General features: G+C 44.7%; 1 protein-coding gene across 8 annotated transcripts in view; it reads left to right on the top strand.

Annotated features, from left to right (window-relative positions):
* The window catches only part of cux2b (cut-like homeobox 2b), a 351,466-nt gene that overhangs the window by 263,056 nt on the left and 69,585 nt on the right, over positions 1–18,825 (top strand). For 7 of the 8 annotated variants that reach the window (XM_063034539.1, XM_063034536.1, XM_063034538.1 and 4 more), the window contains 3 exons: positions 7,397–7,526; positions 9,391–9,467; positions 16,571–16,637. In XM_063034539.1, the coding sequence (XP_062890609.1) occupies positions 7,397–7,526; positions 9,391–9,467; positions 16,571–16,637 (274 nt within the window). The remainder of the gene's footprint in view (positions 1–7,396; positions 7,527–9,390; positions 9,468–16,570; positions 16,638–18,825) is intronic. The other variant, XM_063034537.1, reaches the window with a different exon arrangement.

An 18,825-nucleotide genomic window follows, 5' to 3' on the forward strand; every position in this document is an offset into this window, starting at 1 on the left:
CTGCTTTGGCGATTGAAACGAGTAAGAAGAACGACATGTTCTGAGGAAAGGTCTTTGACCTGAGATGTTAATTTCGTCTTTCTCCTTTCATGGCAAGTATTTGACCTGTTGTTTCCAACATTTTCTGTATTTTAGTTTAGATCTTTGGGTCAGGTTGGGGAGTTTACTTGGAAGCTGATGCAGCTTCATTACCTGTCCATAATATCAGTCAAAGAATTCCCCCTGAAACTTCTGGTTACACTGGATTGGTAGCACTATGATCTTGTCTTGAGCAATGACGATAATGTTCTATTCCATCCTGCTCCTGAGGACAATTGGATTTCTTTATTGGCATACAGAGAGGAATAGGTCCTTCTGGCCCTTTGAGCCACGGTGCCCAGCAAACCCCAATTTAACCCCAACCTAATCATGGGACAATTCACAATGACCAATTAACCTACCAACCAGTACATCTTTGGACTGTGGGAGGACACCAGAATATATATGAACTCCTTACAGGTAGCGTCAGGAATTGCCTGTCCTGTAAAATACCATGTAAACCGCTGTGATGCGGTACCGCCTCATCTATTCCCCGCCTCATGGGAATTCCCAGCATCTGCATCACTCCAGAACAACAGATCAGACAAAATCACAAAGCATCTTGGTGTACTTGTCTAAACTCGGGAAGAGGGGATCGTCAAGGTGGTTTCCCTTCCTTGAACTCTCTCACACTTGTCATGTAATTTTCACAAGTCCTGTCGTCTGTTCCATCAGCAGCAACCGGCTAGGATACCTCTTACCAACGTCCATTCATTCCATCCCATTCTAGTATGGACAAGGAGCGTGCTGACCAGTCGCACAGTGCAATGTTTCCTTCTTTGAATAAAATGGATCCTTGCTTGAAGGAAAGTTGAAGATGTCACCGTTAATAAGGCACTGAGAACTTTGGGAATAACCTCGAAACGAGGAGCAGAAGATTAGCTACAGACGTCACTTTGCCACTGATCGAAAGATGTAAATCTCAAAGGGCTGGGGTGGTGTTTCAACCTGCACACTGATGGATGGAGGGTTTAGTTCATGGTGGGATGAACTCTGTGTTAGTGTTATTAATTACTCTGTTACATTGCTGGCATTTAGGGCAACAATGAAGGTCCTCCACCTCTGTCTGTCCTTGGCCATCTTTATTGTGCCCCAGGTGTGGCTCAGGGTCCTCATTTCTGCCTCTGTGGTATGGCACCAAGTTGTCTTTGGTCTCCTGCGTTTCCTCTGCCCTTCAGGGGCGCAGTGAAGTGCTGTTTGGATGAAGTTGACCTCTCATCTCAGCACGTGCCCAATCCATCTCCAACGTTTCCTTGTGATGATTGTGGTGTTAGTGTTGTAGAGAGTTGTCAATTTTTAAAAAATGAAAAACCTGAATTTTTTAAAAGTTTAGAAGTTTGACGTCCACGTGCCAGGACTAGCATATCACTGGCACATCTCGTGAAATTTGTTAATAGCGGTGGTAGTAAAATACAATACCTGATAGATATGGAAAAATAAATCAGTTACAGTAGAATAAATAATGTATTAAAAATAGTGCAAAAACAGAAAAGAAAAAGTGAGTTCTTGCTGCCTCAGTCAGCACGAAAATCACCACCATACTCTTCCTCCATCAACAAGTCAATCAAATACTATTTTTTTCTGGCATTAAAATTAATAAAATTAGAATTGAGTGTTTCAACTTGTTTCATGTAAACTTCAGGTCAATTGTAAAATATCAAAAGGTTGGCCAATCTGCTAAGAGTAGCTGTTAACACAGAAATTCGGTGAATTTACTCAGTTATTGATTTCATTATTTGAATTAAGTTTAATTTAACGAGACTCAGGATAAAACATCAAAATATAATCATTCAATGAGGCGACAAGGCATTTTTATTCATAGCCAGTAATTATTACAAATTAATACTGCATTACACAATCTTAAGCTAATACTCAGAATCTAATTAGTTGTTTTACGGCTGTATTAAAATCCAAATAAATACTGATGTTGTTATGGTATTACTAAACAGCTGCTGCTTTATACGGATCGGATGTTAGGCCATTACAGCAGTGATAAGATTTAGTACTCTTGTAAGCAGACTTTTAATGTGAAGTGTTGCCATCTGGTTTTTTGATGTTTCTTGGAGGCAACTTCTGCATTGTTTTAACAAAGCCGAATACCCATTTGTTGTCAACTTCTGTAAACAGTGCTGCTGCAGTTACAGCTTAATACAGATGCAACCACGACCCATCTTCATCATGAAAGCGGACGACTCGCTCTCAGCTTGAAACGAGGGCACGCGGTGACCGCTCAGATCTGGAAAAGGGCACCAGGTGATTAGACCAAACATGAATTCAAATGATGTGATATTAGGTCAGCTGCTTCCTACTTTTGAGGTGCTTTTCATTCCGTAGTTTCACGCTGTTCTCATCTTGCTTCCAAAATGTCTTTTTTTTGGGGGGGAAATTCAATGCAAGCGATTTGAGGGGGGAGTTGTTTCGGTGCCCGTCCACCTAAACTGGGAGTGGAGTTGGATCCAACTCGCCGAGCCGGTTTGGAAAGGTGGAGAACGGCCTTGGGCTGGGCGGCGGGGTACGAGCCCAGAGCGTGCCGCTACAGCAGGGGCCCAGGTCCTAGCCCGCAGCACGATCTGCTGTTTGGACGATTTAAACGCCGGCCCAGATGGATTAAATAGACAGGGTGTTGGCACCAGAGGCTACGGTCGGGCCGATTCCACTGGCTCTCCCGCAAAGTTCTCTCCTTCTCCGTGGCACTGCGGTGCACTTCGTACCTGCGAGCTTCGTGGCGATTTGCGCCGCGGTACGATGTACTGAGACTGAGGCTATGGGCTTACTCTACCTGCTCTGAGATTCGTCTCTATGCACTCAGTTTGGTTTGGAGTGCAAGACGAAGGTCTCGCTCTAAGTAAGAACTGGAATTCGATTGTAAACGAGGTTGGACAGCAGAAACCTGATTGGATGAGGACTAACCAATCAGGAGGGACATACAATAGGGGGTATAATTACCACGGGGCTAGACGTACCTGGGCATCATCCCTGATGAAGATGGCAGAGTCTGTCATGGAAACATCAGTTAAAATCGATATCTGTACCCAGCTAGAAGCCAGAGAAGAGTTTATTCTTCGTATACGCTGGGAAAGCACTAGACCTGTTTTCACAGAGTGCTGTAGCTTGCTCCTATTGTTTGCAAGATTTGTGTTTGATTTTCCCTCTTTCTCCACATATCCGGTGTTGGGCTTTTTTTTAATTGGGCTCTTTCAGGTTTCTTGTTTTGTGGCTGCCTGTGAGCGGACAAATCCCAAGGTTTTATAATTTGTACATAACTTAATAATCAATGTACTTTGAAGTTGTTCCAATATTGTCCTCCAAAGTTTGGCACAGCTTATCTTCATTTCAGGTACTAAGTGATTCCCTGTTCATCCTGGCTTCCTCCAGTTTTTGTTGGTAGTAATAAGAGAGCACGTCCTGAGTGATGGGTGTCGTCTTTTTGAGGCATTACTATCAAAACTGATAGCCAATTAAAGAAATCACATTGACAGCTCTCAGAGATCGTTAATGCTACAGTCCTGTGCAAAAGTCTTCAGGACGTGTATATATAGCTAGGGTGCCTAAGACTCTTGCACAGTACTGTAGTAATTTTATCTAATGTACTGTACTGCTGCCACACAAAAAAACACAAATTTCATGACCTACGTGAGTGATAATAAACCTGATTCTGATATGGGTCTCCATTGTGGGAAAGGGGCATGGAGAGGGGAATCACAGTTGGGAAAATGGAAGGGAGAGGGGAGGGAGCGGGAAGCCCCAGAGGGACATTCTGTAGTGATCAATAAACCGATTGTTTAGAACCAGATGATGTTGCCTGGTGCCCAGGGCTGGGTGTGCCTGCACCCGCGCCAACCCCCACCCTGGCTCTCCTTCTGTTCCACCCTCGTCATTCCCAACATCCTTTGCTCCTGCCAGATTTACAAACTCGTTCTCTGCTCCACGTTGACAAATACAGTACTGTGCAAAAGTCTTAGAAGCCCTCACTCTATATTTAAGCGCCTCAGCTCAGTGACATGTCCTGGTCACTGAAGAAAATTCTCCTTTATTACCCTGAAGTGTATCCTAACTATATCCACAGTGGAATTGTCCCCACATGAGTTTTTGGCCGGGAATTCCCTACAAATATCTCCGCTTGGCCACCATATCTTTCTTCCATCAACGTACTTCAGGGGTTTATTGAGTTAAAGGCAGCAACGTCTTTAGCTTAGGGCCTTTATTAGAAGGCAGGTATGACAATGGCCCATTAGGAACTTTGCTAGATTGGTCATAATCAGTTCATATGGAAGTCTTCCAGACCACTGGGTATCTATGCTTTAATTTTGTCAGGTTGGTTGTACTCTGCAACAGAATTATCTGCAGGTTTAAGCAACCTAGTCCTGTTCCTGTGGTTTCTTTGAGCACCAACTCATACGTGTGAAAGGACAATGTAGAAACGGTGGGCCTCATCCTTGCTGATTAGGATTCTTTCTGAAATGTAGTTTACCGTACTTTAATGTTCTGTTTAATTCATTGTTTAGAGCCCAGTAGCAGGTCAGCGCATTGGGAATTATATTATTTAATCCGATATTTAGCCAGTCTGATATGTGTATGGATCGTACCTCGCTGCCATCTTTGAATGGAGTGGCGTCAGAACAAAAGGTTGTTCAAAGATACACTGTAGCATTGACTGAATCTCTGAGACCAAGCGGTGAATTTTTTTGAGCGGGGTGTCAATTTTGATAGCGGTGCCTCCCTCGGAAAGGCAGCGTTCATCATTAAGGACCCCCCCCCTCCCCCAAATCACCGAGGACACGCTCTCTTCTTATGACTGTCATCGGAGAGGAGGTACTGGAGCCTGAAGGGACACTTGCAACATTTTAGAAACAGGTTCTTCCCGTCCGATCAGATTTCTGAACGGACAATGAACCAAGCCATGAATACTACCTATTTTTTCTCTCTTTTTGCACTACCTATCGATCCTGTTTATGAGCCGATGCGGACAAAGTTCCAGACCACAGCGACAATCAATCAATGACAAGATTTCCTCCCCACATCACAACTGCGTTTCTGAAATGACGACCAACCAGCTGATTTTTAGGGATATAAAGGCCCAGCATTTGGAGGGCACGCCACAGTTAACAGCGCACTGATGATGTCTTCTTGCATGGTGGGGAAACGATTCCAAGTAAATTGGCAAGATCGGAGAACAACTCAACCCAAACATCAGCGACCTGAGCTATTTCTAAAGTTCAAAGTAGGCATTTGATGAGGTTCCCCATGCAAGGCTCCTTTGGAAAGTAAGAAAGCATGGGATCCAAGGAGACCTTGCTATGTGGATCCAGAATTGGCTTGCCCACAGAAGGCAAGAGTAGTTGTAGATGGTTTGTATTCTGCATGGAGGTCGGTGACCAGTGGTGTTCCGCAGGGATCTGTTCTGGAACCCCGCCTCTTTACGATTTTTTATAAATGACCTGGATGAGGAAGGAGAAGGGTGGGTTAGTAAGTTTACTGATGACACAGATTGGGGGTGTTGTGGATCATCTGGAGGGTTGTCAGAGGTTACAGTGGGACCTCGATGGATGCAGAACTGGGCTGAGAAGTGGCAGATGGACTTCAGCCCAGGTAAGTGTGAGGTGGTTCATTTTGGTAGGTCAAATTTGAAGACAGAATATAATAATGGTAAGACTCTTGGCAGTGTGGAGGATCTGAGAGACCTTGGGGTCCATGTCGAAAGGACACTCAAAGCTGCTGCGCAGGCTGACAGTGTTGTTAAGAAGGCGTGTGGTGTGTTAGCATTCATCAACTGTGGGATTGAGTTCAAGAGCCGTGAAGTAATATTACAGCTATATAAGACCTTGGTCAGACCCCTCTTGGAGTACTGTGTTGAGTTCTGGTCACCTGACTACAGGATGGATGTGGATACTATAGAGAGAGTGCAGAGAAGATTTACAAGGATTGAAGGGCGTACCTTATGAGTGAACTTGGCCTTTTCTCCTTGGGGCAACGGAGGATAAGAGGTGACCTGATAGAGGTCTACAAGATGATGTGGGGCATTGATCATGTGGATAGCCAGAGGCTTTTTCCCAGGGCTGAAATGGCTAACACGAGGGGGCATAGTTTTAAGGTGCTTGGAAATAGGTACTGAGGGTAATAGATACCAGGGCTAAGTTTTTCACACAATAAGTAGTGGGTGCCTGGAATGCATTGCAGACAGTGGTAGTGGAAGTGAATACAACAAGGTCTCTTAACAGCCTCTTAGGTAGGTACGTGGAGCTTAGTAAAGTTAGAGGGCTATGCGTTAGGGGAATTCAAGGTAGTTTCTAGAGTAGGTTACATGGTCGGCACAACATTGTGGGCCGAAAGGGCCTGTAATGTGCTGTCGATTTCTATGTTCTATGTTCAATAGGTGAGTGTAGTTACCACCTTTTGTTCAAGAGCCTGATAGTTGAGGGGTTGTAACGATTCTTGAAGCTGGTGGGGCGAGTCCTGAGGCTCCTGTGCCTTCTGCCGGATGGTAGCAGCGAGAAAAGAGCTTGGCCTGCGTGGTGAGGATCTTAGGATGATGGAAATTTCTGGATCTATTTCCCATTGTAATTTATATTATTTTTAAAAATATTGCACTGTTGTTTTGTGGCAGCAGTACAAATTTCACAATGTATGTCAGTGATAATAATTGTGGTTCATTGTTGTTCATTTTGAATAAATGGGACAATTTTGACCTTTCGTTCAACAGTGTGGTCGATCAAGGCCTCAAATTCTAATCCCTACTAGTTCTTGGACTGCCCACACTTCCCTGATATCTCCAGTCCTCTCACACATTATATAATGTTATCTGATGTTTACATTGTAACACTGTAATCATAAACTTCCCTCTCTAGGCTGGTTTCTTTCAATCACACCTTGGAGGCCGTAGCTGGGTAGAGTTTTGTGTGTAATAAGTTAGGGGTTTAATTAGATTTTAATTTAGTATATGGCTTCCTTTTTACAGATTCATGCCCCTAAAAAAATACTTGGGAGGTAGAAATCCCACTCGTGTAGAGTAGTGCAGAAGAGACATTAAAAATTCGGCGAATATGGAAATATTTTTTAAATTACCAATTGATTTTTTTAAATTCACAATGTGATAATAATTAAAGCAAAATCTGGTGATAAAAATGCTCTGGGAGAAAGAGCAAAGAAGGTGGGTCAATTATATTCAGTTTGCTTATGCTTGCAGTTAAAATTGTTGTATTTTAACGAGTTCTTGCCTCAAAGGGGTTGGGTAAGTTGTAGATAATGATTTGCATAACAACATTCCAAATCGTTTGTGTGTTGTACAGATATGATCACAATTCTGTCTTGTTTTCTACAGCCACCGAACAATCAGCAGAAACCTCTCCAGTTAGGATCAGGGTGTCTGAAGAATTACAAAAGACCATCATAGACAGCACACCACTTAAAAGCGATAACCTGTCACAGAAAAATGAGGCAGAAAAAGAAAGGTACATGTGAAGTAGATAATTGCCCAGTAAATCTTCAGGAAAGTCTAATCCAGGCTGCGAGTGGCAGCACACACAAAGCTGCAATAATTAATGTTGTACAATACGTGGTCTCACTGGAAAAGTTTTTATCCTCTATTCATGCTCCTTCATCTTTTTTTTGCCTTGTGGTTCCTTTATTTCTATCTCGCACGGTCTCTTCACCTCTTCTGCCCTTTCTGACTGCCTCTCCCCATCCTCCCTCCCCATCCTCTCTCCCCATCCTCCCTCCCCATCCCCATCCCCATCCCCCATCCCCACCCTCCCTCCCCATTCCCATCCTCCCTCCCCCATCCTCCCTCCCCCTCCCCTCCTCTCCCCAACTCCCCTCCTCTCTCCTTCTCCCCTCCTCTCTCCTTCTCCCCTCCTCTCTCCTTCTCCCCTCCTCTCTCCTTCTCCCCTCCTCTCTCCTCTCTCCTCTCTCCTCTCTCCTCTCTCCCCTCTCCCCTCTCCCCTCTCCCCTCTCCCCCTCCCCTCTCCCCTCTCCCCTCTCCCCTCTCCCCTCTCCCCTCTCCCCTCTCCCCTCTCCCCTCTCCCCTCTCCCCTCTCCCCCTCTCCCCTCTCCCCCCTCTCCCCTCTCCCCTCCCTCTTCCCCCTCCCCCTCTCTCCCCCCTCCCCCTCTCTCCCCCTCCCCCTCTCTCCCCCTCTCCCCCTCTCCCCCTTTTCCCCTCTCCCCTCCCTCACCTCCCCCCACCCCCTCCACCCTTTACCCATTCCCATCTTCCCCTTCCCCTCTTTCACCCCCTCATACCCCAACATTTCCCCTCCCCCTTTCCCTCCCCTTCCTGCCCTTCTCAGTTTTTTCTGCATCTCTCTTTTCTCTCTCTACTGCAGTTAATTTTCTTTTATGTATCTGTGCCTTCCTCCCCTCCCTCTTATTTCTTCTGTCGACTTATGCCACTGTTCCCCGTTTCTTTGAAGCCGAACTCTCATTTCAGTGATCTGGCGAAGAAGCCACTGTTGGCATGTGGTCGTGGTCACCACAGAATCCCTGTATGAATCTCTCTGAATAGCAGCTGTTACCAATGTAAACTATTTGCTAAGATTTTATGATTTCAAAACAACCACATAATGCCGCAAACACGGAGCTAAAGAACAGATGGACCTTTCCTGCTTTCTTCGTCAGATTACTGCAAGGACACAAGTGCTTGCTGAGAGCCCAGTGTGTGCGGTAGCTTTCTGAGACTTTTATCCCAATCAAAAGTTGTCTACCTGACAACGCTGTGGTTTGCTAAATTGAGGCAAAGGTAGCTGTAACAGGGATGATGAATAACCGTGTCCAAATACTGTGAATATGAATAAACATGAAGAAAGCATCAAGCCTGGGTTATGGCTTAGTTTTAAATCAGCAGTGGATAGGAAGAATGCTCCAGGCCATCTTCTGCATTGTTGCAAGATAAAAATATATAAAAAAAAAGGGCCTCTAGTTTGATTCTTTTGCTGCCTTTGAACTGGATGACGTGACTTGTGTTTAATCATTTATTACTGGATGTGAATTCATGGAGGGCAGACAGTTTGGGCTTCCTTTTGTGAAAAAAGGTTGGGCGGACAGTCAAATATTTGGCCTGCCATTCTGTGGAGACAGAATCCCTGTTTCTGGGAATTCTTTGAGGATGCTGGAGGTGCCAGTTTGCCAGGTGACAAAAATGGAGCGCCTGGCCAACCCCAGCTGGAAAATCCCTCTGAAACATGCTCACGCACTGTAATTGCTGCAAATTGTTCCACAGACTGCAACAAAATGTAAAGCGTGTCCCTGGATTGTTAAGTCTTATTGCACAAAGTATGGTGTGAATTTCTGATGAAGGAGCACAGTGTCCTTTCTCTTCAGCAGACTGCAGGAGGCACAGATCACCTTGGCTGCCAGGCTCGGGGAAGCAGAAGAAAAAATAATGGTCCTTCACTCAGGTAGCTGACTTTCACTAATTGTTACATAAATAACGCTAACGTTGTCAGAGTGGTCATTTAGAAGCTAAGTGTTGTCCCTTACCACACTCCGCATTACTGCCAGTCTGGTGTGGTGTGCAGCGAAAGTTGTCAGTTCCTCGTACACCAATACTTGGGCAACGTGTACCACGCCTGCTCCACGTGCACCACGCCTGCTCCACGTGCAAGCATTGAAGCAGTTGTTAACTGCGGAAGTTGCACAGCTATCTGCTGCAATTAATTAATAACTAATTGTGTTCTTGCACAATTGCAGCAAAATATTCATCCACCACTTCAAAAAGCAGCTGTCTGCTGCACAGTGAAACATTTACCAACAAGACCACAGGCATTTCCCTGCTCCAGTATAATATTTACCCCATCATATATAGAAAACTGCCTGTAATAAAGTACTTAGTCTTTCAGCTCCGTTTGAAATTGTTTACTGCAGTACTATATTTACCCAGCAGCAACGTTTTGCAGTTAACTATGAACGCTGTCAAATTTTGATGCACCTATCTCACATTGTTATTCTTGGTCCTTTTCTGTCGACAATACTCTACTCTAATACATTTTACACCACTGTTTCCATATGGAATTCATATCGGCAACGCAATCTCTATCCTCCCTGTGCCACGTTCTACTGTTATACCAGTTGACTTTTCCCAACTTTCATTGGTGCACCATAGATACAAGTCCTGGTTGTGCGACCACTGACGCCAGGCGGACAACCTCTGAAGGGTATTGATAATGGCTGGGGTCACCCGTCCTGTAAAGACGCTGCCCAGAAGAAGACAATGGCAAACCACTTCTGTAGAAAAATTTTCCAAGAGCAGTCGTGGTCACGGATAGACCATGATTGCTGGCATCATACAAGGGGGTTAAACTGTGAGGATAGATTGAGTCGCCTGGGACTGTACTTGCTGGAATTCAGAAGGATGAGAGGAGATCTTATAGAAACATATAAAATTATGAAAGGGATAGATGAGATAGAGGCAGGAAAGTTGTTGCCACTGGTAGGTGAGACTAGAACTAGGGGACATAGCCTCGGGGTTCCGGGTTTCTGTCTCCTGAAGCCAATAATCAGCTCCTTGGTCTTGCTGCCATATTGAGTGGGAGGTTGTTGTGATTTTCAGTCTCCCTCCTGTATGCTGATTCGTCACCACCTTTGATTCAGCCAACGACGAAGGTGTCATTGGCAAACTTCAATATGACATTGGAGCTGTGCTTAGCCTCACAGTCATAAGTGTAAAGTGAGTAGGGCCGAGGGCTAAGCACACAGCCTTGTGGTGCACCTGTGCTGATGGAGATTGTGGAGGAGATGTTGCTGCCAATCCGATCTGACTGGGGTCTGCAAGTGAGGAAATCAAGGATCTAGTTCCAGAAGGACTGATGCCTCCTATAGCGTTGTTGTTGCAGTTCGGACAGTTCCTTTCTTTTAGGATGGCGAGGATTCAGCAGCTCTGAGGTCCCCGGGACATCCTCGTCTTCCCAGACACGACACAGCGATTGAAAGCTCTTCACTATGCTCTTTCAGTTGCAAATGAAGACTGTGGGATTTATAGCACAGAGCTCCAGATTCCACGTGCTACTCTGCTGTGCTTTCCAGCCAGTCCGTTGATCCAGTTACCAATACTGTGACATATTTATCCAACCATTTCAATCTGCCATTATCTGCTGCAGTGCAATTATTTACGTGGCTAGATCCATTGGCAAGAATCTGCAGTGGCAATTCCATATGCAACTGTCTGCTCCTGTTTGACAATTATCCACAGTTCATATGCAAATTAATTACCCAAAGTTCCATATTTTCCCCTGACCAGATACATATTGATCGCTCCACTGTGGTGCAATATTAAATACGCCATTTCCAAATGCAGCTGTCTCCAAACTTGCATCACTTGTTCCATAATCTGCTCCTTTGCATTATTATCCCACAGTTTTAATTTGAGATAGTGTAGTGAAGAGCTTTTCAATCACCAATGCAGTCTCATGTTTGGGAAGGCGAGGATGAACCAGGAGACCTCAGAGATGCATCTCTATAAGAGGCATCACTGCCGCAAGGGAAGCGATTATCAAAGAGGCATCACTGCAACAAGGTGAGTGATTATCAAAGTCCCCGTAGCCGCCACATCCTGGTGATGGAGTAGATGCTCTTGGAAACGTAGTGTAGATTCTGACCGTCTAGAGCAGGGGCTCCCAACTTGGGGTCCATGAACCCCTCGGTTAATGGTAAGGCTTCATGGCATGAGAAAGGTTGGGAACCCCCTGATCTGGAGGCACAGCGGCATAATGCTCACATTGTAGTAATTCTAGGAGAAACGTAGGGAGCAGCATCAAGCAACGTACATCGATTTCTCCAACACTTGGTAATTTTTCCCCCTCCCCTTTCCCTCTTCAATTGCATTTTCTCCTTACCTGCTTCTTACCTCCGCTGGTGGCCCCCCTCCTTCCCTTTCTCCCATGGTCTACTCTCCTCTCCTGTCAGATTCCTTCATCTCCACCTATCACCTCCCAGCTTCTTTCTTCACCTGGCTTCTCCTATCACCTTCCAGCTTCTCCACCTCCCTCTCCTCCCATCTTCTTATCCTGGCATCTTCCCCCTTCCTTTCTGGTCTGGATGAAGGGTCTCGGCCCAAAACATTGACTGTTTATTCATTTCCTTCGACGCTGCCTGACATGCTGAGTTCCTCCAGCATTTTGTGTGTGTTGCTCAGGATTTTTCAGCATCTGCAGAATCTCTCGTGTTTAAAACATACAGGGTATTTTTGTTTTAAATGTCACTGAAGCTGTTGATTCAATTAACTGGAAGGGGTTGTGGAGCTCTCTTCACAAAAGAGGTCATCTTAGAATTTCCAACAAGAGAAAATCTGCAGATGCTAGAAGTCAAAGTAATACACACAAAATGCTGGAGGAACTCAATGAGCTAGACAGCATCTGCGGAAAAGAGTGAACAGTTGACGTTTCAGGTCAAGACCCTTCATCAGGACTGGAAAAAGAGATGAGAAGTCTGAGTAAGAAGAGAGGAGGGGAGGAAGAGGTACAAGGTGGTAGGTGAAACCAGGAGAGGGGGAGGGGTGAAGTAAAGCACTGGTAAGTGGATTGGTGAAAGAGATAAAGGGCTGGAGAAGAGGGAATCCGATAGGAGAGGACAGAAGACCATGGAATAAAGAGAAAGGGGAGGAGCACTAGAGGGAGGTGATGGGCAGATAAGGAGATAAGCTGAGAGAGGGAATGGTGAAGGGGGGGGCATTACTGGAAGTTCGAGAAGTCGATGTTCATGCCATCAGGTTGAAGGTTACCCATTTGAAACATAGGACGTTGCTTCTCCAACCTGATTGTGGCCTTATCACCACAGTAGAGTCTCAGAATTTCCCACAACAGACACTTCTTTTTGAATTTTCTTTAGCAATGCTGCACCTCATCTCCAACAAGAGCCCTGTGGGATTGGAGCCAATTCTCAGAACTAATGGAGAAGTTAATCGGCTGATAGTAGCTTCCCACAAGGACCTCAGTACTCTCTTGGATCTCTGTTTACTTTCTGATCCTTAGGGTTCTTCTGGGAGTCAAGAATGACGAGCAGTCTTAATCCCAATGATAGTTTACTTTAGAATACAAACAAATATACAAATATGAAGCAAACTAAAGACCTGAGAGACGAAAAGAATAAAAGAAGCAAGCAGAAAAGGATGATGGCTCTGAAAAATCCATTACTTTTATAGATAAGATAAGGAAAATTCCTTAGATAGGAGTAAAACTAGATAATAGGCTACATAATTAAACCATTTATATCACATGGGTAATGTGCTAATACCTAGCCAATGAAAAATGAGAAAGGTGATAAATGGTTGGTTTAGCTGCTGTACTGCTTTCTGCCAATGAATGTGTTAACAGTACAAACCTTATAAAAAGTATTATTTAAAAAAACTGATTTCCAACACCAGCCTCACTGGACAAACTGCAGCTTGCAGTCAGTGCTTGTGTTTGCAAGTGCTGGAAAGTTGAGCTTCAGGCTGTCATTGTCTCATTGAGTGAGGCATGTGGGAAGATGGGCTTTGCTGCACTCAACATCTGCAAGGCCAAGGCCCCATACTGACCTCCCCCTACTGTACAAGATAGCCCGCCAACAGTAACGGTTCATGGTAGGACCGTGGGAAACATGTCTCAGGAGATCCCTTCCAGCAAGGCTTAGCAAGTGCAAAGTATTGCATTTTATTAAATAAAACTAGGGCACAGCTTGTATTGTAAACAGCAGAGACTTCGAAGTTGTTGTAGATCAGTTAAAACCTATGGGGATTGATCCATCATTCCCTGAAAATAACTTGGGTAGTTGGGGCTCTGAAGAAGGCATTGGACATCATGAGTCAGGACATTGAGTATGGAACTTCATGTTGAAGTTGGTGAGACTGCACCTAAAATATTGTGTGCATGTCTGGAAGGATGTCTTTAAGCTGGACCGCCATGGAAAAGATTCAGAATCGTGTTACAGTGTTTTTTCTCGTGGGAGTATTGGACGATGAAGTTATAGAAGGTAAAAATCATGAGGGGCTTAGATTAGGTAAATGGTCCATCTTCCCAGGATGGGGAGGGTTTTAAAACTGGAAGGCATGGATACAGGGAGAAAGGGAAAAGATTTAAGGGGGATTTAAGGGTCAACTTTCTCATAATACAGAAGGTGATGGCAATGTGGAATGAGCTGTGAAGTTGGGTACAAGTTACAATATTTAAAAGAGAGGTATGTAAATGGAAATGCTTTAGAGAGATCTGGGCCAAACATGGCCAAATGGGACTATCTCAGGTAGGCAATTTGGGTGGCAGATGATGAAGAAGAAGGTGGTGGTGAATAGCAGTGTGTCATCTCTGCCTTTGATTGGATGAGGGAAAAGTGTGCTTGAAGGTCAAGACCTCAGAGGTGAAGTAACACTTGCCAGCATTGATTCTTGCTCTTCTACATACTTGCAGCAGGTTCCTCAAGGCACTGGCAAGATGCCACCAACGCAGTCGCTGCAGAATTCTCATGTCAGTGGAAGGAAAAGTGAGCCAGAGTTAGCACTCTCGCCCAAGTCAGCATCCCCAGCAGTGGGACCCTAATGATGGTCCCAGAGTCCATTGGCAGAGCACAGCATTCACACACCTAGTTTCAGACATACTATTCTGATCACTGTCATGGAAAGAGATTGCCAAGCAGATAGGGTGATTCAAAGTTGTTCTCGAAGCCTTTTTGAATACCCGTCCCTGCTTCATCAGAGGCCTTGGCCCATGACTGTTCAAGGTGGAGGAGGAGAAAGAGGATGGCAGGAGCACACAGAAATCAGGAATAAATTTTAATGGGAGGAGCACTTCATAGATAGTCCACCTGCCTCATCACTGAAGGGGTCTTCAGTTTCCGGACTCATCTTACCATTCACTTTAGAACCTGACTGGAAGCCAGTCATCGTCTGTCCCAAAGGATTTTGTAAGTAACAGCTGTTTCCCTATTCATAGATACACCATGGAAACAGGCCTTCAACACAACTTGTCAATGCCATCCAAGATCCACAACTAAGCTAGCCCCACTTGTCTGCATTTGACCAACCTTGCTTAATGGTATTGGTCCATGTCATAAAAAAAAATTGGGAAATCCCTGCTCTAAACCTTTCCTATTCAGGTACCTGTGTGAGTATCTTTTAAATGTTACTGTGCTTCTCTCTAGCACTGCGTTCCATATCTGCACCACTCTCGGCTTGAAGAATTCGATCCTTGGGTCCCTTTGAAATCTTTCCTCTCTCTTCAGCCTATATCCTCGAGGTTTTGAATTCCCTTTCTCTGGAAGATGACTGTCCATTCACTTTGTGTCCCTCATGGTTTTGCACTTCTCTATAAAGTCACCCCTCAGTATCCTACACACCAAGAAATAATGTGCTAACCCGATCCACCTCTCCCAACAACTCAAGCCCTCAAGTTTTGGCAACACTCTTGCAAACCTTTGCATGCTTTCTAGCTGATTGACAACTTTCCTATAACAACAGTATAACCAAAACTCTGCACGTTTCTCTGGGCGCGACCTCGCCAACTTCTTGTACAACTTCTGCCCAGCAGTTCCAACTCATGTTTCTGCTGCAGTGTCCTACTGACCTCACTCACTCTGTTTGCAGCTCTCCACAGTGCAGTATTCACCCCCAACTCCATCATATTCAAGCATCTTCATGCAAAATTTATCCTACCATTTCTATTGACTGCTGGCTGTCAGACTATTTGCAACAATTGCATGTGTTGGCCTCTGATGCAGCATCTTGCAATAGTTATCCCACCGTTTCTACAGTCTGCTCTCTGTAGAATATTTGAGTCATCCCATGCAGCTACAATTTTTCTGTCGTTTACAATGGTTAAATATTTTAAAAATCATTGCCAAATTATATGCTACAAAGTGTGGCTATTGCTGTTGTACTGCAGCATACAACTGTGCAATCTAACCTCCAACCTGATGGCATGATCATCGATTTCTCAAACTTCCGGTAATCGTCCCCCCGCCTTCGCCATTCCCCATTCCCCATTCCCCATTCCCCATTCCCATTTCCCTCTCTCACCTTATCTCTGCAGCTGCCCATCACCTCCCTCTGGGGCTCCTCCCCCTTTTTCTTTCTTTCCTGGCCTTCTATCCTCTTCTATCAGATTCCCCCTTCCCCAGCCCTTTAATCTCTTTCACCTATCGAATTTCCAGCTCTTCACCTCCCTTTCTGTTTCACCCATCACCTACCACCTTGTACTTCCTCCCCCACCTTCTTACTCTGACTTCTCATCTCTTTTTTTTCCAGTCCTGCTGAAGGGTCTCGGCCCGAAATGTCGACTATTTACTCTTTCCTGTAGATTCTGCCTGGCCTGCTGAGTTCCCCCAGTATTTTGTGTGTGTGTGTGTGTGTGTGTGTGTGTGTGTGTGTGTGTTACCATGCAGTCTAAATCTGATGCCACAGCAGACAATATATCCAGCCCCTTTAAGTATGTAGAGGCATCTAATGAAACGAACTATGCAGCTTTCTGTATGACAGTAATTGCAGATTTAAGTCATGTGATTCTTTATCATCATTTTGCTTTATTTATCTACTGTTCAGCTTTGAAGACAACACAAACAGAGCTCCTGGACCTGAAGTGTAAATATGATGAAGAGGCAGCAGTGAAGTAAGTAATCGCAACTCGCGCAATCTTTCCTTCCTAAAGTGTGCTCGCTCCGAGAGGAATTGAGGAATATTTCACCCAATAGTGGCTTCAGGAGAAGAATTATTAATTTAATCAGCCAAGCACAATGTTAATATTGCATTATTAAAAGTTATACAAGGCTCCTCTCTTTCCCATATAAATCAACTTCCAGGAACGTTGAGTAGTTCATGTAATCGTAGAACAATACAGCCATTGGTTCAACTCACATCCATGAGGAGGGAAGGGTCAAGATAGTTCGACGACGAGCAACCTTATACTTGTCAAACTTTGATAAATGGGAGATAACGTTCTTTGACATGCTATTGGTATGCAAATTGCACTGTTACCTCAGGTCTTCACTCTGGAGGGAGGGAAAGGCTGCCCAGGTATTGATTGCTTCGGGGGCTTTGTGCTACTTTGGTCCAGAATCGCATGAGCAAAGGTAATGGCTGCTGCTCACAGTGTATTTGGCATTTGCTTGCTTAAGTTTGCACTTCCTTTTGCCCCATTGTACCTGCAGGGCGTCCGCTCCGTTTGGCTCTCTGAGTGGCATCAGTCAGAATTCCTCAGGTCCCTCGTGGGTGACATTGGATATGGTGGGAACTTAGCTAAATGAGTTCAGCTCTGATCTGGGGCTCAAACTCTATTTTTTGGCGATTAGTTCGTTTCGTAAAAAAACTGAGGTATACCATTCACACTGGAAACAGCTGCCTGGAGGTTGTTTGACTGTGCTGTGACATGATGGCCAACATGAATTATGATTTGCGTCTCTCATGTCACACTCAGCAGCTTTCTGCATCTGTACGCAATTCTATCAGTATGGATCTTTACCTTAATGTCTGACAATATAGCCTTTTATTAATGTCTTGATGTCGGACAGATTACGTGAACGATACTGTGTTGGGTGGGCATGAGGTTGATAGTGGCCTGCCTTCCAGTGCAAGCTGTCCTCGGGACTGTGTTTATTAAATGACCCTGCCTCAGAAGTCAGACGCTCTCATGCTATAAAAATACATTTTGGCATTCAGTCAACATTTTTTTTCTGTAGGTTTATTTTTAAACATGAGCCGGTGAAACTTGTCCCAAGTAGCAACTTTCTTTATTAAACCACTTATTATTTAGGTTACATCTGACACGAAATAGCATTATTGCTGAGTCTTGTTATTTCAGTAGTGTTGGATCATTGATGTCACTATATGTGTTCTGACCAGTGTGAAGGTTAAAAGAAGCCCATGGGGATTTAAAAAAAGATCCCAAATAATTCATTCAGTCAAAAAACTGTGGTCCCTTTTTAATTCCTTTTTTACTTTCACAATTTTGTCTTCCTCAATTTACTTTGAAAGTTTGACTCTTTTTAATTCCAATTGACATTTTATAAGCAACTCCCTGTTTGCCAAAGATGTGCAGCTGCTTTAAATAACCACCAGCAGTCCGATACAGAATGTTTACACGGACCAGAGAAAAGGAAGTGGGATGAACCCTCTTAATTGCAAAAGCCAGAATCACATGTTTCTGTAATCACATAAGTCGTTCCAAGGCGAGCCTGCTGCCTTTAAACAGAGGCACAGCACGGGAGCCAGATCCCAACCCCTTCCCTCGTAAAGCCACGATGGTGCTCCGCAGCGGAATAGCCCACTGCTAGTTTTCATCTTCCCTTCGTCTAGAAGCATGCCCTTCTGGCTAAAACCTCATAGTGATTAGAGTCATAGAGAACCCCAGCACAGAAACAGGCCCTTTGGCCCATCTAGTCCATGCCGAAACCATTTGGACAGCCTACTCCCATCGACCCACACCAGGACCATAGTCCTCCATACCTCTGCTGTCCATGTACCTATCCACACTTCGCTTAAACTTTAAAATCAAACTCACGTGCACCACTAGTGCTGGCAGCTCGTTCCACACTCTCACAACCCTCGGAGTGACGAAGTTTCCCTTCATGCTCCCCTTAAACTTCTCACCTTTCACCCTTAACCCATGACCTCTGGTTGTAGTCCCACCCAATCTCAGTGGGAAAAGCCTGCTTGCGTTTACTCTATCTATACCCCTCATAATTTTGTATACCTCTATCAAATCTCCCCTCAGTCTTCTACATTCTGAAGAATACAGTCCTAAACAATTCAATCTTTCCTTATAACTCAGGTCCTCCAGACCCAGTGGCAACCTTGTGAAT

Source organism: Mobula hypostoma, chromosome 27, assembly GCF_963921235.1.
Source record: "Mobula hypostoma chromosome 27, sMobHyp1.1, whole genome shotgun sequence".
NCBI classification, from domain to species: domain Eukaryota; kingdom Metazoa; phylum Chordata; class Chondrichthyes; order Myliobatiformes; family Myliobatidae; genus Mobula; species Mobula hypostoma.